The sequence below is a fragment of the Ambystoma mexicanum genome, chromosome 6q (genome assembly GCF_040938575.1).
Source record: "Ambystoma mexicanum isolate Mex_15411 chromosome 6q, UKY_AmexF1_1, whole genome shotgun sequence".
In the NCBI taxonomy this organism is placed as follows: Eukaryota; Metazoa; Chordata; class Amphibia; order Caudata; family Ambystomatidae; genus Ambystoma; species Ambystoma mexicanum.
Window position 1 is genome coordinate 353,594,608 of NC_090937.1, and position 19,892 is coordinate 353,614,499.

A 19,892-nucleotide genomic window follows, 5' to 3' on the forward strand; every position below is an offset into this window, starting at 1 on the left:
CTTAGAGACTGGTCTATAATTATGCTGCCCTTGCCAAGATCACCACAGCATTTTGGTTCTGTCTGTTAAGACCGAGTAGAGGGTATTAGGGAGGATTCTTCAGAATGGCTAATTTCCCTTACCTACTGAGTCCCTCAGCAGCTTTGCTGGATTTCTAGGATTTATTTTTTTCACCTGGTAAGAGTGTGAGCCTTTTTCCCACTCTTACATGTGTTTTACTGTGTGTGTTTAACATTTGTGTGTTCCTAGAATGTGGAGCCTCACCTACTCCATAGGCATCATCTTTTTACTGTGTGTCACACAGCACCTTTAGTGCAGTGACACAGGGTTGTCTTTTTCAGACTTCCCAATTTAAACTCCATGTTCTGGGACAGACTACTGTCTCGCAGAACATGTAAAGTTTCCATTGACATTATTAGTCTTTTTAAATGCAAAGACCTGGTACAAACTATCTTCCATAGAGTACTGGAAAGGGTTAATAGTTATCCCTTTTTGTCTGTCTCTCTTATTTCGTTCTCCTTTCGTTAAGATTTGGCTGGTGGCAGTGGCATCTACCCTATTTTTCCTACCGCAGTATATGTAAATAGCCTTGGTACTGTTTTAGGCTAAGTTAGTAGCCTCAAACTTAAATCCGCTGGACCCCATTTACTTTTATTTGGTTCCGGCTGGGTTTATTCGCCATTTCTTTATGTAAAGGTCTTTCTCGTGTTTTACTCTGCACACCAAACCAGGTTTGGTTGCTTTGTTTGCAGTCCTTTGGTGGACTTCTGCACAGAAGCCCTCCTTATGCGCCTAAATGTCTGAGGGGGACAGGATGTGAGGGAGGGGTTTGAGACTCCCTGCACAGGGTCTCCTTGGAGACCCATGTCGCACTCTGTATGATTGGCTGTGGTGACTGTTCCGCCAGGACAGGCACCCTGCTGTATGATTGACAGCCAGGCTGTGTGAATGGGGGAAAATTGCACAAAAAGCAGGTCTCTGGGGCTTGGAAGGCAGAGTCGCCAAGAGAAGCTGAAAGAAGAGGACCACTACCACGACTGAACCTCCCGGTGAAGCCCTGCTGCGAGTCCGAATCTCCAAACTTCGACGACAGAGAAGATCTGCAAGGAATCTTCTTCCCTTGAGCTGGGTGGATCGACCAGTTCACCAAACACCAAGCAAGGCCTCCCTCCCCTGGTCGAATTTGCTGTGCACAGCTGCAGTGAACCAGATAGCCAGGAGGACCGGACCCTGTTTGGGTTTTAAGGGGCGCACCTTTTTTTCATTGCTTTGCTCTGCTGCTAGTTTCTTCCCTGGGCAGTGCAGGACCCTCCAGTCTTCCTACTTCGCGTCAGTCCGAAAGCTTCAGGAACCGTGATCCTGCAGGATCTGCCAGGAACGTCTGCCTCAGCTACAGCCTTCTTCTTCATTTAAGGTACTGTTCTAACCCGGTCATTTGTTCCGTCCAACCGCAGTGAAAGTGTTTGAAATCTTTCACCAATCCGAGGGCTTGTCCTTCTCTACTCTTTTAAGTACCTTTTCTTCCGACCAACTTCGTTTCGAACTCTTGGCAAAGACTTAACCGCAAACTACTCTGAACTGTGTGATCCTCTGCAAAGACTCTGTACCATTAACATTGGCCCAGGCCTATTGATTTGAATCCTCATTGTAGCAAGCCTTTTCTAGATTGCCCTTCCTACTTACTTGTTGGTGCTGCTTAATTTTGTATAACCTTGTCTTTCCCTCCCTTTTAAATTACTGGAGTGCCATTTTGCTCACACTTCATTTTGGGATTAACTTGTCCAGAATTCATCAGGTGTTGTCTAGTGTATTAAGAGTGTGATTTTTCTGCTGCTTTACTTAGTGAATTGTTTTACAACTGATGTGTAAATAAATGTATATTCGTTTACTCAGAAACCTTGAGTCAGTGTTTGTTTTAACCATAGTAATTGCTGTCCTTTGTGTAACTATTGCTATTGCTCACTTTACTTTTGAGATAAGTCTGGCTGCTCATCCATCGCTACCACTTTACTGTGTAGTACAGGGTTGGACCAAAGGTGAATTTGTACTGTCACTTGTAGTCTTAATTGTGTGTGTGGTATTCCCAAAGGGTACTGCATATAGTTCTGCCTAATAGAGGGCCAACATTCTTCACCCATCACTGTACATTTAACTGCCACTGTATTCACATATATCACTCTAATGAAATAAGCACTGGATTCAATTGCTGTGGTACAAAGTGATTTATTGTACAACTATGTACCTCATCCCCAACACCATGACTCTCCCCACACCCTCATCCCCAACATAATGACCCTCCCCAAACCATCATCACCAAAACCATCACCCTCCCAACACCTCACCCTCCCCAAACCCTCATCCCCAACACCATCACTCTCCCCACACCCTGTGGTCTCCAGTCTGTCCCATTAAAGTGTCCACTACCTTCTTCCCTTATCCCCGTTTGTTGTAGGTGTGGTTGCATGACTTGTGCGGTGCTGGCAGCGCCTTGGTGGTATGCTTGCCACTGATCCCTGAATAGGGGTGGCCGACATGGAACTGTCAGGTTCACTGCCCTGGAGGTGCTGCAATGTGAGGGTGAAGGCCCTGGACATTGTCTCAGGTGTGGCAGACTAGTGCTCAGCCAACTCCCGTATCCTTTGGCTCATTAGGGTGTTGCTGGCAGTGGCGTCTGCTGCACACCAACGCAGACGGTCCAGGGAAGTGGCCACCTGTCTGGAGGCACTGAGCACAGCATCACACATCGCCTGAGAGTGTCCCAGTTGGTCCTGGGCCATCTGCTGCATTGCCTCCTGGCGCTGCTCGATCTGGGCGAGCCTCTCCCAGGTGGCATTGAGGGTGTGTTCCTGCACTGGCCTGGGAGACGGATTGGGGCACCTTCCTTCAATGCCTGGCCTCCTTGCTCCTCTTCATCCTGAGTTTGGGAATCCATATCCTCGGGACAGTGATAACGGAGCGTACGGCAAGAAGACAAGGGGAAAGGTTTGGACTGCATGGGCTATAGGCTGGGCAGGGGCGATATGTCCGAGGATATCTGCCTCACAGGGGAAGCTGCAAAGGTTGGGGCAGTGGTAGCAGACTCAGCGGGTGCAGTGGCCTGGTGACGTGCCTGCATGTAGTTGGCACTTGTGTGGATGGGTTGGTCGTCAGACTGCCCAGAAGTGGTGGGAGGTCCTGCAGCCTTCGTAAAGACCGGAGTTGGTGGCACGACTGAGCCAGGTTTGCCGGTGCCCCCAGAGGTGGCAGCAGCAGTGCCTTTGTACTGTGGTGTTTGGCGGTCTTGTGGGCAGTTCCCTTCGTGAGTGCAGCATGGACTTTACCCTTTTTGCAAGTTCCTGGGGCAGGTGTGCTGGAGTTGCTGCTGCCTTCCATAGGGTCCTGGTTGTCTTGTTTGCCTGTTGCGAGACAGGAAATAGTGCATCCATACCTTTATGGAATTTAGTAGGGTGATTTTTCATGTAGTGTTCTATCTACTATCTGGTCAAAGTGTGCTACCGCCCCATGGGGGCCTTCATGTGGCAGACAGTATGATGGTTTACTAGCTTTATGGGTGTGTGTGCATATGGACAGTCGAGAATGTGTGCATTGCTTGGACTGCGGTGTCATGTGCTTCACAGTTGTGCAAGGTAATGTGTGCCCATGTAGGTCAGGCCCAATAATGCATATGTATCCTGTTGTACTCTTAGCTATGAAATACCTTGCTAGCTATGGCGGTGCGAGTGCAAAATTAGGTGGGATACAATCTTCATGCAGGCCTTACAGCTACTGGCTGTTGGGCTAGTTGTACGTTTGAGCCGCACATCTATAGGTGTTGATTAAGTGCCATATGTTACGTGTGTGTGAGCAGTTTGGCTGATATGTCTGTACATGGGTGCTTGGCATGCTCGCTATAGGGGTGGTGGGGATGTGACTTGTGATTGGGTGACTGTTCATGATACTTGCTGTTCCATGTTAGACAACTACCATGGAACAGCAAGTATCATGAACAGACACCCAATGCTTCTTACAACATGGCCCGTTCCTTCTACATTTTGGGGTTCAGGCCTTCCATGCCTCCTGATGTACTGTCCTGCCATGTCACATTGAATGTTTGTACATTGTCTGAGTTAGTCTCAGCTGGATGCAAGTATGTGTATGTCAACATGCTATTTGTGTTGTTGTGCATGGGGCCCATTATTCACCCATGAACTCACTGGGGTCTTCCTGGCTGCTGGCTCTGACCTCTAGCGATCCCACGCCCTCCAGGGCTGCCATGTGGAGGATGCTGCTCCCCGTCCTCCCAGGGTTTCAGATGCAGTGGGGCAACAGTTCCTCCATCAGTGGCTGCTGTCTACCGACAGTGGTTGGAGATGAGAGTGTGGATTCGAGCTTTGGGGTTGTTCCACCTTTTGCACATGTCCTCACTGCCTCGTGGGACATGTCCTATGGCTACCACCTTTTTGAGGTGTTGTGACCCGTACAGCTCTTTTGCCTTGGCCACCACCTGCCCAGCAAGCACATGAGCTCCTGCTCAGTGAATTTCTGCTTGCGTTGCCACATTCCAGGCACATTTGCCTTGCCTCCTGACATGATTATTGTGCCTTCTGGGGGTGGATGGCACTTCCATAATGGTGATTAAGACTGGATTTTGATTTTAAAGATGGCCACCAGAGAACTTCTGTTCGCATCATGACGACTTCCTGTTCAGTGGTAATTACCGTACAGTAATTCTGTCAAAATACAGCAGTAACCGTAGTTCTGCTGAAAATTGGCAGACTTACCGTCGGTGTACGCTTTTGCGGCACAATTGATGTTGTCGCTGATGGGTGGCGCGCGTGCCCGCATACTTATGATTCAGCAGAAATTCTGCCAGGATGCTCGGGGGTAACAGTAATTCAGCCATTTTTCCGCCGAACTCGTAATGATGGCCAGTGTTAAACACATCATGATTATTTTTAATTTGTCGCTGTTTGTGCTAGTGCATGTAGGGTGCTAGTTGTTTGGTCTTAGAGAATGTAGTGGCAGGGAGGACAAGTGTGGCGACCTAGGCTTAGAAAATAACAATGCCCAAATAGAAACATGTATTACAGAGGCCTAACGTTTTACAAAGTGAGAAGCGAGGCCTACATTTCAATTAGGGCACTTGCTTAAATTGTGTGAGCCTGGTCAAATCACATTGACCATGCATGATATCATATGATATGATGTGGCATTTATAACGTGCCTGTACACAAGTGTTTCTAGGCACGTCAAGACAAGGAGAGGGGAAACAAAGGGAGGAAAAAAATAACGATCTTACTAGGCCTTGTGTTATTCAGATCACGCAAGTGCAGGGAAGAAGGAAGGGGAGAAGGGCCAGGGGGTAGGCAAAGGGGGAAGTGCAGTTAACTCACAAGTGCAGCCCGCGGGTTGCTCATAAGTGCAGAGAGAAGGGACTGTAGGGTTGCAGATACAAACCCTTAAGTGCTGGGGAGCCCAGAGGCAGTGCAAGGGCAACTGGACATGCAGGAGCCTGGGCCCGAGTTCAGAGGGTGACCATGTGACCAGTGCGTGGAGCAGTCCGGTGCATCAGCAGTGGAGAGGAAGAGAGAAAGCGGAAGCGAAAAGGAAGGTCTTGAGTAGATTCCAGAACCGGAGGTGGTTCTGCTCAAGTTTGGGAGAGGCAGGGAGGCTGTTCCAGAGAGAGGCCCCAGCCAAGGAGATAGAGCTGCCCCTGACTCTCTGCTTGGAGAGAGGTGTCTGACCCTCAGAGAATTGGAGGTGGATGAGCGGAGAGCTAAAGAAGGAAGATGTTTTGGAAGAGAAAGTTGGAGGTACAGCGGTCCCAGGCCCCAAAAAGCCTTGTGGATGGTGCAGAGTTGATCCTTGCAGCCATGGGGAGCCAGCAAAGAGATTTCAGAGCTGGAAAGATAGGATCCCTGGGCTTGAGGCCAAGGACAAGTCTTGCAGTCCTGTTCTGGATAAGTTGTAAAGGTCAAAGAGTAGAGGCAGGAAGATTTAGAAAGAGGCTGTTGCAATAGGTCATCCTAGAGAGGACCAGAGCTCTGGAGACAGTGAACTTCTGGGGGAAAGTGGGAAAAGGAAGAATACCTCTGAGGAGGTGCAGCTGATAGTTTGACTTCTTAGAGACGTCAGAGATGTGAGGAGAGAAGGAGAGGGTAGAGTCGAAGAGGACACCAAGGTTCTTAGCCTCACAGGCAGGAGCAGGATGAGGGCCCACAGTGGGTGGCCAGAGAGAGAGAGAGGGAAGGAAGGAGCGGGTGTCCTGATGAGGAGGATCTCAGTCTTACTGGCATTAAGGCAGAGACCATTGGTGACACACCATTCCTGAATTATGGGCAGACAGTCTGGTTTGAGAGAAGAAGCAGAGGTGGCTTATGGGAGCCTGAAAGAGAGCTAAGTGTCATCCACATAACATTGAAAATTGAAGCAGAAAATAGCAATGTAATGGGAAAGAGGTGCCAGGTAGTGGTTGAAGAGTCGGGGCGGAAGAGAGGTTAGACCCCTAGCGAACACCACAAGTAGAGAGATAGAAAGAATAGAGGAAAGACCCCAGTTGGATCTGAGAGGGTTGGTCAGTGAGAAAGGAGGTCAACCAGGCCAGGGCTTGATCAGTAATAACAAGGTTGTTTTGGAGACGATTGAGCAGGATGGTATGGTTAACCGTGTCAAAAGCAGAGGATATATCAAGGAGAATGAGGACAGAAGGGAGATTAGAGTCAAGATTGGAGGGCAAGTCTTCACGGGTGTTCAGGAGAGCGGTTTCCGTGCTTCTGCCAGCTCTGAATCCAAACTGGTGGTCATGGAGGCAACCAATAGATTCAGTATGTAGATTAAGCTGGGAGATGGCCAGCTTTTCCAAGAGTTTGCCCAGGAAAGGAGTGATGGAGATCGGGCGATAGTTAGCCGGAGAAGAAGGATCGGCCAAGGGCTTCTTTAGAAGGGGGTGCACAAGAGAGTGCTATGGGGGGAGGGGAAAGTTCAAGTGGCAAAGAAGTGATTGCAGAAATCGGCCAAGGCTGGGGCAAGGGTGTCGATGTGGTCCTTGATTGTTCTGGATGATCAGGGGAGAACCTGCTTTGACAAGACTTTCATAGATCAGACTTATTTAGAAACATTGTCAGGGGTGAACAGGGGATAGGAGGAGAAAGGAGGAGGAGAGACGGCCTCAGACGGGCCAGGAGTGGTAGAGGAGGAGGTAGAGGAAGAGAGGGTGGACAGGATGTCCTGAGTTTTAGTAGTGAAATGAGAGGCCAATACCGTGCAGAGGGCCTGGGAGGGAACAGGAGAGTTAGAGACTGCAGCAGGATTGACCAGCTCCTTGCAGATCTTGAAACGTTCGGCTGAGTTGTTAGATGCCACAGAGATGTGGGCTTGGATGTTGGCTCTCTTCTTAGAGAGGACAGAGAGCCTGTAATGCCTTTGGAGCAGGCGGCAGGCCAGTTTGTCAGGGGGTGCGCCCGATGCCCTCCACTCCCTCTCCGTAGCCCTACCCTTGCGTTTAAGGGCGGTGAGGTCGGAATCGTACCAAGAGTTGCACTTTTGGGATTTGGGCTTCAAGCGGATCCTCATGACAAGGGCAAGGACACCCAGAGTGTTAGAGATAGAGAGATGAAGGTTAGAGAGGGCTGTGTCAGGGTGAGTCAGCCAAAGGTGCCAGATGAGGAGAAGTACCCTGGAAAGCCTCAACTGACACACTTCATGGGTCGGATGACCGAGAAGGTAGGTGGCAGTGCTGGAGTCGGAAATATTAGCAGAAGGACGAACAATGGGAGGTCGGCAGACGAGAAAGTGTATCCTCCTTTCTCTTATGAGAGCCAATCTCCCCCCCCCCTTTCCTTCAAGGACTATTGCAAACCATCTTCCCTTAATTCCCCTCATTTAACCCACTATAGTACTGGGACGAGGAAGAGACGACTAGGAGTAGTGAACACGAGTAACTAATTTCACCACTATAGTACTGAGACGAGGAAGAGACCTGCAGAGTGTTGTAAAGGTCAGACATGTCTCAAGCGCTCCACTAATTGCAACCAGGCAATTACCAATTGGGACACACACCTGCAACCTGTCAAGTGGTTTCATGTGTATAAAAAAGGAAGACACCAGCAGCAAAGAGACCATCTGGGAATCCTGAATACGAGGAGGCAACTGAGGTGGGTCCTGCAGGAGAGCCAGGATGCCAGCAGGTGACCCCAAGAAGCTGTGGGGCCAAGGGCCAGGCGGTCTGTGAGAAGCCCACAGATATGGGAGCCTCAAATGGTCAGAGGTCCACAGCCAGAGCTGTGGACACTGAAGAAAGAAGGAAAGTAACTGACAGCGTCCGCAGAGAGAAAAGCAGAGTTGCCCCTGGGATACAGAGAGAAACTGAAGTGCGATCGGGGCTTGCCGTCAAAGGAAAACTTGTCGGCGGAGCCCAAACCGAAAGCACAGCACAGCTGCCACCAGGAGACGCCAGAGACCGGTGAGTGAAGAGGGAAGATCACTCAAACCGGGATGCTCCTGGGGGCTGTGGGAAAACCAAAATAGATAATGAATGAATGAAAAAGCATGCGCAAGATGAAATTAACCCAAACCAACCGGTGGAGAGAAAGAAGGACGATATAACATGCAAACGGGAGATTAAAAGATCACAGATATTGAATACCAAACTAAATGAAAGCTTTTGGCAAAGCTATAACCTGATGACAAGTGTGTGTGAAATTCATATACTGCCTATTGAAAGCAAAGCCTGAGTCGTATGAAACACAGAAGAAAGCAAGTATGGAAGATGGCCAGAGAGCACGAAAGCAAGGTGGTAAAGGAACGAAACCACAACAGAGTGAACTATATGTGAAAATACATTGTGGCAAGGCCAAAGACTGGCAGAGGAAAGAACACATTGGGGTAAAGCCAAGAGGCTGAGAAGGAGAAGCCAAGTGAGTGTGAACCATCACACAGGTAAAGATACAGAAGAGCCTGTGTGGGCAAGAGAGCCTAGGGTTCCTGGTTGCGCAACCTGTAATGGGAGGATCGTCTGGTTTGACCACTGCCCCTATATCAGGGGAACCCCAATTGTGAAAGCCACAGAGGTTGCCGAAGTGAAACAGGAGAAAGAAATCTGATTGAACTGTTAAGAAACCAGAAGAAGTGTAGAATTGATCTGGAGCTCTTTTTTGAATATTGAAAGAGGGAGAATAAGTAGAAATTGGCTGTCTTGAACTTAGGGAAGGGAACCCTGTAACTTTGTGGAACTGTTTTGAACTTGGGGATAGGAACCCCGAAGTGTTGTGGAACCGTCTTGAACTTGTGAAAGGAAATCCGGAGACTTTTGTGAAACTATTTTGAACTTGGGGAAGTGGAGCTGAAAAGTAAGCCAGGAGCTGGAAGAAGCACAGAACTTGATTTGGAACACTATTTCTTGTATTGCTGACATCCCTACACATTGTCTAGCTTTAGTTCTGAGGGCAAGTATAGGTTTTGGACACAAACAGACTTTTAAGTTGAACTTTCTGACTCAAACTATCCTTGGTTTTTTTAGGTAGGGAAATCCCACCTTATAATAGGGAAAGTTAGGCCTTCAACCATCCTGACATTTAAGTTCTGTTTGAACTTTGAATCTGTTGCCTGTGTCTTGCTTCATGATGCCTTCACACTTGGCTCTTAAAGAGAGACAAACACAAGATGATCTGGCAAAAGACCCATACCTGGCACCCTACATCCTCATCCCCACAGCACAAAACCCTTACTTAGTGTTCCATTTTTGGCAGACCCAGAAATGTAATCTGAAATGATTTTCCCAGGATCATACCATTTACTTAAGAGTTGAAGCCAATATTTGAGAATATTCTGAACTCCAAAAACTTGAACACATATTGTATCACATTTAGCTGATAATATGTGATAATGTACGTCTTTAAAGAGTTAAAATAATACTCTGTTTCATAGAGATGCCTTATAAACCAAAATGACAAACATATATCCTTACGTTAAACAAAAAGGAGCATTATTGTAGCTTTGCTTTCCCCATCATGAATGATGTCTAGTTAATTTGACTAACATTGGTTGGAGAATACTTTAGGAGGCAGAGAGTAAAAAGGGCAATATTTTCTGAAATACTGAAAGGGAAACCAAGGACATCTTCCTTGCTGCTGCATGCTCATAAAAGGTGAAAAATATTTTCAGCAACAACATAAAATTGTGAGGGTAGCATTTATAATAATAGGTGTAGAGTCTGATGGGCCACCCACCGATTGCTAACCCCCATCACTGTTTCAACCAGACCTGTCAACTCACATGCTTTTGGGGGTCGTCACTCGCCATGTAAGCAGTTTTCTAACCTGCCAGGCCCCTTACACGCCCATATAAGTCAATCGGCTTTCATCCACCAAAAACCAAATCAGTGTTTTCACCCGTCCTTGGGCCACTAAAGGTTGAGACCTATGGTCTCAACTCACCTGCATTTTGAGGCGGTCACCCGCCCTGGACTCAGTTCATGCTAACGACAAGTCTCAACTTCAGTGGGCTCTCACCCTTCAAAAATATCTGATTTGATCTGCCTTTGAGACTAAAAAGGTTGAGAGGTATGTCTGGTTACAGAGGGTGCCAACTCCCCAAGACTGATTTGACTTTCACAGCAGGCTCCATAATGCCATAGACTCCAAAATACTCACCTGCTCAGGAAAACCTTTGCCCCAAAACAAAAATGTTGTAATTTCCATTGACTTCAATAGGGCCATGCCACAGACATCCAATTTTACGTCATGAGTTCGTGCTGTGCTGTAATCCACTGCACAGTGCCAAATATATATAAAGATTTCACTTTTATATATAGAGCAAGAATTTCCTTTCTCCTATTCAAACATTGCAAGATCACCTAACCTGCCATAGACTGTGACGCTGACTGTTATTTTGTAATTTGCAAAAGGTTCTTCCCAGCAGAGGGACAGATAATTTAATTTTTTTTTAATGTTTTAGTTATAAAAAGTTATAACTTTTACATTTCCATTTAGGATAATTACAATAAAATCCATACTATTTAATTAAAAAAACATAAATTTCTTTAAAGATTGTCTTTGCGCTATTCCGATTTTTACAATTATTTTGTATTCATTCTATGACTTTCTTGTACTGATTTTGTTCCAATATTGCACGATTCAAAAATTCAGATCATTTAATAAAATAGACCATCAATTTCTTAAACTATAATGTATTTGTATAGATGGTTTGTTTGTTTGTTTGTTTGTTTTATTTCTAATGCGCTCCAGACCCATAGGTAGAAGGGCGCAGCAGGTAGGATAATGCGAAGCTTACATCATTACAGATTATACAGGATACAGTAAAAGTTATACATATTATACAAGATACAGTAATGGATATTATAGATATTATACAAGTTATACATATTATACAAGATACAGTAATAGTATACAAATGTGCAGGACCATCATCGTGCAGGTCGATGAGTTACATAGAAGATGGTACGCATAACATATCGTGAGACAGAGGAGAGGGACCAGTGTCAGGTCTGGGAATACTATAAACCTATATCTAGTGGTTGTTGGAGATAAGATATTGGATAGCATTCCTTCTGAATAGTGGGTACGTCTGATCTGCTCTTAGATTGTTGGGTAATAGATTCCAGGTTTTAGCCGCCTTCACAGGGAAACTATTCCCACCGACCGTGGTTAGTTTAAATCTAGGTACTACCAGACAGTTAGTGTTGGTAGCTCTAATAGGTCTGATGGAGGTTTTTTTTTGTATTTTGTTCGTGAGGTAGCTTGGGGCGGCGTTGTTAAGAGCTTTATGAGTCAAGGAGATCATTTTTAATTGAATTTTGTGGTTTGTAGATAGCCATTTGTGTTGACGTCTAATGGTGGAAATGTGTGCTCTTTTATTTATGCCAAGCGCTGCTCGCAGGGCATTGTTTTGGAGCATTTGAAGTTTCTGGATGGTAGATTTGTTGGCGCCACTGTAAAGGGCATTACAGTAGTCGATCCTGGAGAGGATAAGTGCTCTAGCCAAGATCATGCAACTGTCATTAGAGAGGAAAGGCTTACCTGCTCTTATCAGTTTGCAGGTGTAGGCGGTGGTGGAGGCCAAGGATTTTAGTTGTTTGTCGAATGATAGTGTGGAATCCAAGTAGAAACCAGGGGTTTTTACTTCCTTGGAGACCCTGATAGGATTTCCATCAATGTTGAAGGAGGAGAATTCCTGACCTAATTTTTTGGTGTTCATATGTGTTCCCAGGATTATCAACTCCGTCTTGTCGTCATTCAAGCACAGGCCATGTGTGGCCATCCATGCTTGAACAACGAGATATACCCTGTTCACCAATTCCGAGTCCTTCCTATGATCCCCAGAAAGCGGGAGGAGAATCTGTGTATCATCTGCATAGTTAGTGTAGGTGATACCCAGAAGGTCCAGATCATCGAACAAGGGTTTGGTGAAGATATTGTATAGGGTAGGCGAGACACAGGAACCCTGGGGAACACCACATAATATAGGGGTAGGGTCAGCTGCGGCCGAAGGGGAAAAAACTCTCATTGTTCTTTCGCTGAGGAAAGATTCTAGCCTCTTGATGGCCTCAGGAGAGAAATGGGCAGCAGAGTCCAGGTGTTTGCAGAGTACCTTGTGATCAACCAAGTTGAATGCTGCTGAGAGATCAAGTAGGAGCAAGAGTGTTGTTCCTCCTCCATCCCTCAGCTCGTCGACCTGCGTCTTTAAATCAATTAAGGCGGTTTCTGTTCCATGAAGTGGACGGAAACCAGATTGTCTTGCTCCTAGGAGCTTATACAAGTCAAGGTGCTTTTGTATCTGAATATAGGCGGCTTTGTCCAATATTTTGAGGAGGAATGGCACAGTGGTAATGGGGCGGTAGTTGGTTGGGATAGGTGGGTCTAAGGTCTGTTTTTTGAGAAGTGGGAGCACCCAGGAGTGTTTTAAATTGGCTGGGATAGTGCCTGATGTGAAGGAGGCATTGATTAATTTAGAAATAAATGGTGAGTGGTCTCTGGCAGCGTCTTTTATTAACTGTGCTGGGCAAGTATCGCCCTTGCAGTTAGATGGTTTGAGTGAAAGAATGATTTTTTCTACTTCTAGTGGGGATGTTTTAGAGAAGTGACTTTTTCCGCTGTAATACTTTTTTTGTTTCTGGTTAGACAAGGAGGTGCTAACAATGGGACCGTCGGAGAGGGTCTGGCTGTATATAGGTTAAAGGTTATGAGAGAGTGATCTGTCCATGATTGGGGAGAGATGGAAGTGATAGAAGCTGTGCAGTTGTAATCTGCTATCCAGTCTAGTGGTCTCCCTTTGGAGTGAGTGGGTCTGTTGACTTTCTGAGACAGGCCTGATGCATTGATGGTATTGGCTATGTCTGAGGCTTGTTTGTCCATAGGATCATTAAAGCCAAGGTTAAAATCTCCTAATAATAGAAGCTGGGAGGTAGGTTTAAGGTTGTTGGTGATTAGGCTATGCAAGTCCTCGTCGAAGGTACCGAGAGGACCTGGGGGTCTATAAATTAAGTGGATGGTGAGGGTTTGTATGTTATTTATCTGGAATTTAACCAAGATATTTTCACAGGATTGTAGGATTTGAGGAGGGGGTGTTCTGAGAGAGAGGCTCAATTTGGAGATGATGGCAATTCCACCACCTCGTGTGCCATCCCTATCTTGTCTTGTTATGGTGTAGCCTTCTGGAATGGCTGGCATTAGCGATGGTCCAGCTGCGTTATGTAGCCAGGTCTCGGTTACTGCCAGGAAGTCCAGATTGTGTTCTGTAATGAGGTCGGCTATGTCAAGGGCATGGGCGACAAGTGATCTCGCATTAAGGAGCGCTCCTTTGAGTACTAGCGTCTCTTTAGGCATGTTTGCTTGGCTAGGGGTAGTTAAGTTGGTATCTGAGGTCTTGAACTTTTGTGTTTTGATTGTAGTGACATTTGTTGTTACCGTCTGGTGTGGTTTATGTGGGTAATTTGTTTTTAGGTTGGTTGATGGTAAGGTTCTTGTAGGTGGTTCATATAGTTGTGCGAGTCTTGCGCGAAGTTTAAGATTTCTGTCTGGTAAGGTGCGTGGGAGGGAGGTGAAGGTTTCACCTCTGGTACTAATATTATTTGGTGGGGAGTTGGTAGGGTTATTAGTCACTATGTTGGGCAACGTATGTAGGGTCGGGTCTGATATCGAAGCAGGAGATGCCGTAAGGTGTTCTTGGGTCATGGTGATAAAACTTAGAGTAACAGCTATAATGCTGTAGTGCAATAATGGATGCAGCATTTTTAGTGAATCCAGATATGTGCACGTGGGTGCTTAGGACTATAGGCAGGGTGGGGCGTTCACTAACAAGGCACAAATGGGTATTCAGTGGCATGGTGCATATGGCATTCAGTAGCGAGGCACGTAAAGGCGTTCACTAACAATGCACAAATGGATATTCAGTGGCAAGGTGCATATGGGCGTTCAGTAGCGAGGCACAAATAGGCTAGGTGAGGCATTTACCAGTAAGGCACAAATGGGCTAGGTGAGGCATTCACTAACAAGGCACAAATGGGCAATTCAGTAGCAAGGCGCATCTAGGCTAGGTGAGGCATTCACCAATAAGGCACAAATGGGCTAGGTGAGGCATTCACTAACAAGGCACAAATGGGCAATTCAGTAGAGGGGCACATCTAGGCTAGGTGAGGCATTCACTAGCAAGGCACAAATGGGTAATTTAGTGGCAGGGCAGATCTAGGCTAGGTGAGGCATTCACTAACAAGGCACATATAGGCTAGGTGAGGCATTCACTAATAAAGCACATCTAAGGCGCAACAGGGTGCAACACAAGGCTCAGCATAGGTTAAATGTGGTCTAATGGCGACCATAGGGCACAACACAGAGCTCAGCATAGGTTAAATGTGGTCTAATGGCGACCATAGGGCACAACACAGGGCTCAGCATAGGTTAAATGTGGTCTAATGGCGACCATAGGGCACAACACAGGGCTCAGCATAGGTTAAATGTGGTCTAATGGCGACCATGGGGCACAACACAAGGCTCAGCATAGGTTAAATGTGGTCTAATGGCGACCATGGGACACAACACAGGGCTCAGCATAGGTCAAAGGGAGACTGCACATGACCATGGGGCACAATATGTGATACTATGGAGGAGCAGATCACTTAGAGATATCACGATAGCAGAAATGCGGTACGGCAGACGATGGGTGGGGTGTACTATGGAAGTTGTGAAATCAGTCTTGGGCGGGGATGCTAGGACAATCAGGCAGCTCATGCAAGGATAATATTGAACGTTTGCCTATAGGTTTACCTTCATGCTGTGAGCGTTATTTGCAGATGTTTGCAGATGCATGCTCCGAGACTGGATGATAGAAGCGGCGAGGGCATGCGGAGAACGGGCGGTTTGAGCTCCTGATGCGATTCTAGTTCTGCCTATAGGAGTTTTCTGGGGACGCTCAATACCGCTCCAGGCCGCTAACAGGCGCAAACAGGGCCTTTATACGGCCTTCATGCAGGCTGCCGGCTCATCCGCCTGCCGCCGGATGCTGAATGCAAAATAAGGGCCAGATCGAGGCTCAGCCTCGCTGTGGTGCCGTGTCGCGCCCGGCATGGGCAGGTCAGGCACAGGATTGGGACACGGTCAGGCAGGCCGTGTAATGCCGGTCTGTGCTTGCTTGGGGATGCAGCCTGGTGTCCGTGGCAGCATCAGAGGAGGGGGGCTCCTGCCCTCTACCCTCGGTGGTCGTTGTGAAGAGGGGGGTCCTAGGCGCAAACAGGGCCTTTATACGGCCTTCATGCAGGCCGCCGGCTCATCCGCCTGCCGGCGGATGCTGAATGCAAAATAAGGGCCAGATAGAGGCTCAGCCTCGCTGTGGTGCCGCGTCGCGCCCGGCATGGGCAGGTCAGGCACAGGATTGCGACACGGTCAGGCAGGCCGTGTAATGCCGGTCTGTGCTTGCTTGGGGATGCAGCCTGGTGTCCGTGGCAGCATCAGAGGAGGGGGGCTCCTGCCCTCTACCCTCGGTGCTCGTCGTGAAGAAGGGGGTCCTAGGCGCAAACAGGGCCTTTATACGGCCTTCATGCAGGCCGCCGGCTCATCCGGTATTTAAAGAACCAATAACACTGGTGGTAGTCACTTTGAAACACAGTCATTCCAAAGGATGTGAAGCATCTAACCAGTGGCGCAGCTACCATTGGGCAGATTGGGTTTTAGCCCCCTGAAATTTTCGTTTATTTTGATTTGTCCTGGTTGACCCACAGAGCCATGGCAGGACAGAATGGGAGACAGACAATGAACGGTGCCCGAATCTGCACCCTTAGCAAAGGCTCTGCAATGACTAATTTAAAGCATTTTGAATTGCTAGCACTGCATTTGTATGCATACATTTTTAGGCAATTGAAATCATGATGGGGTGTTAGTACTTGCATGTCAGGGGAGAGATTCAAAGGGTAGGGAGGACAGGCGACAGCTCTCAACTCACACCCTTTGGGCAGGTATCCCCCACATTAGATATAGTTAAATCACCTGCCAAGCCTCCCTGCTACCCACCCATAGAATTCAATGGGCTTGCACCCACCCAATACAAAATCGTCTGCTTTCAACGCTGAGGGGCCATATAAATAAGGTTGGGAGGGAGCCCATTGTCAAATCATTAGAATGTGTAAAAAAAATTAGATGCCCCCACTCAAGTAAATTTGCTCCATCCCTGTCTCTGCAGTTAGTCCCTCTCCCAACATTTGATGAGTTCATACATGCCAACCCTCCCAATTTAGGCAGGAGACTCCTGATTTTTCAATGAAAAATAAGCGATTTTTCACTTTCTCGCACCTAAAATAATTCTAACCCCCAGAGGTCAAAGTGGGTGGGAACTATTTAAAAAAAAAAAAAAAAAGTAGACATCATTCCCTTACTTTTTTTACTTGGTCCAGGAACGGTTCCCAAAGTTCAGTAGTTTATTTCATTCCTTGCCTGCATTGCTGCAGGTGCGTATGATGCTTTCTGGGGTGGAGCCATGCCCGGAGGATTCGCTTTGTGGAAGTAGGGTCAGGATTTAAAGGGAGTCACCCCACTAGTGCCCCACGGAGGTGTCGCCATTTCAAAAACATAAGATCCGAACGCCACTTACATTGAGAAGCATGCCTTTACACAGTGTCTAGCCTCTGTTCCACCTAGAGGACCTGTTTTACAAAGCGCTTTTCAATGGGGTTTACACATTGAAAAACGCTTTTGTAAATCAGGCCCTGAGCCTGCTTACTAGCGTGTCTTTTTTTCTTTTGCTACACAAATACACACAATCTGCGACTGCTGCTGCCTGGCTGTGCTTACACGAGGAAGCTTTGGGCGGACGATGTAGTGATTGGGTGAGTGGAGTGATAACGCTTAAAGCGTTAAGTTAAAGAATGTCTTCTAGTAGGCTAATGGAGTTGTGCCACAAAACGGCACACAAAGTGCCGGGATCGAACTTGGCCACACTGCGAAAATAAAGACCCGGACTAGACAATCACAGTCCAACACAAAGTTTGACCAAAAAAAACATATGGTGTGAGAAAGGAAAAAAGGCAGCGTGTTTTGCACCGCACACTAGGTGCTTGATCACACAAATATATACACACAAACATACTTCTTTCTCCACATCATTTACACTACTCTATATTCTTTCTATCGCCTCTTATCCAGGAGCAGGCCTGAACAAGCCCTAAAGTGGTAAAATTACATAATTGAAGAAAAAAAAAGAACATTTTGGAAGCCACCCCCTTGTTCTTGAGTAGTGACCTTTAATAGCTAGTCTCTCCAATTTTAAATAGTCAATCAGAATATTTATGCTTTTTCTAGCCCCGCCCACTTTTACACTCTTTCAGTTGGCCCGCCTCTGACCACGCCCCTCCAAACTTTTTTCCATCAAATACCATACACTTCTACCACTGCTAACCCCAATGCATTCCTATGGGGAAATTCATTTCTGCCGATTGCTGACGAAATCGCCCTCCCATGTGCTTCAGAATGTCGGCATGAATGAGAGTTACCCCGACCCTCCGTCTCTCCTCTCCCCGGCGGCCCGCCCTCAATGTTAGCCTAATTGCACCGCTGCACCTGTCCTAAGAACAGAATCATAGTCTGTGTCAGGGCCCCAACCCTTATTGCTGCGATTCGGAGTATGAAAGAGGAGAAAAACTATTTTTGAATACAAACACTGCTACCGGCCGTAAAAAGTTAGGGCTTGTAAGGTTTTATCCACCAACATGGCGTCTATAGCTGTCACATTCATTGCTCGAATGTTAGCGCTCTAGTTCTTTATAAGAGCTCTCTGTTTATGATTGAAGGATCCCTTTTCCCTTTCTATCCAAAATAACGTTTTCGGAGGAAGTGAATGGACGGTCGACCGACCTTTAAACGATGAAGGTCATTAGATCAAAGACACGTGTGTAGCAGTTAGGATTGTCGTGCCTACAGAGAATTTTAGTTTCGTAGGTTCTTGCCCCCTATCAGCCTTCTCTGGAAAACATGTTCTTTACCTGTATCGTCGGCGTTTTGCGCAACAAACTCCGTAATGCCAGCATGGTATTGTAGTTCCTATCGCTCTCTGGATATGTTTCGGAAATAAATACCCATAAAACCAAGAGAAATCCTACAGGGTCCTGAAATTGAATTGAAACCTCTCCTTTGACTTTCAGGCGCAGCCGATGTCTCTCGTGAAGTAGTAGGAGGGGCTCTTGCCGCGGGTCACATTGAGGCGCGCACAGCTGTGCCACCCAGCGCTCCTTTTTCCTTTTTTTCAAATGGCCTTTGCAGATTGTTTGTTTGCTTTGTGACACTTCCCCCCAATCTACGCCGATTTCAAAATATTGTTCGTGCGTGTAAAGAATCGATAAGAATTTCTTCCAACCTCCCTTCCTATTCCGAGTGGGACCTTTCAGTTCAGTCTGACAATTCTCCAACAGCTACATTTGTATGTGAATGAGAAAGGGCTATTTTCTTTGCAAAGTGAATCTGTAGGGGGGCACGTGTGTGTTTACTTACAATTAATATTCCATGGGGAAGTATTGTTTGCTGAAAATCAAAAACCGTGGGATGTATGCCCTGCCCACAGCCACAAAGTGACTCCGCCCGAATGCACAAGGCACCGCCCACATGTCAAAAAGGTAAACTCAGTTGTAACTGCCGTTAGAAACAGGATTGCAGTTTTTACTTTACTGTGGAAGGCGATAAATGTGATTTTACATTGGAAAACCTTTTTGTATTATAATCTATGCACCACACAGCTGCCACCCCTAAAGAAAGTTAATTGCCTTTGTATTTATTTAATGTTTACATGTGTAGCAGTGCACAAAGCCCTGAGTCATTTAGGTGCTAGTTAAAGTTACTGGGCAGTTAAAGGTTACATGTTACATTGTTGTGAAATGGTGAACTACCTGACGCGCAATTGGGCCCATAATCCACATGGTAAAACGTATGGGATCACATCAAGCCAGAAGGGGAATGGTACAACGGTGGCTCACCCAAGGCATGCAGGAAAAGCCTCACCCCATGTCGCAGGGGGCTATGCCGTCTGTGCAAGGCATTAGCAGCAGGAATAAATAGAATAAGCCAGTTGGAAGTTACATTATTGTGAAACAGTTCTAGTGAGCAACATAACTCTAATTTGATGTTACAAGTAGTCCAACTCATGCCAGAAAAGCCTCGCCCCATGTCGCAAAGGGCTACATCGGCTGCGCAAGTCGTTAGCAGGAATTAATAGAATATGCCAGTTACAAGTAAAATTATTGTGAAACAGTTATAGTGAGCAACATGACTCGCATTTGAGTCTACAAGTAATTCAACGGATGCTGGAAAAGCCTCACCCCATGTGGCAGGGGGCTATGTTGGCTGCGCAAGGCATTAGCAACAGGAATCGGTAAGGTATCGGTTGGAGGTTGCACTACATTCATTCCTCCAGTTCCTTAAACT

General features: G+C 46.8%; 1 protein-coding gene across 1 annotated transcript in view; it reads right to left on the reverse strand.

Moving 5' to 3' along the window:
* LOC138516035 (protein NipSnap homolog 3A-like) overlaps positions 1-18,865 on the reverse strand; it is a 178,656-nt gene extending 159,791 nt beyond the window's left edge. Inside the window, exon 1 of the mRNA XM_069630842.1 lies at positions 18,461-18,865. Coding sequence (XP_069486943.1) covers positions 18,461-18,505 — 45 coding nt within the window. The 5' untranslated portion in view covers positions 18,506-18,865. The remainder of the gene's footprint in view (positions 1-18,460) is intronic.
* Between the last annotated feature and the right edge of the window lie 1,027 nt (positions 18,866-19,892).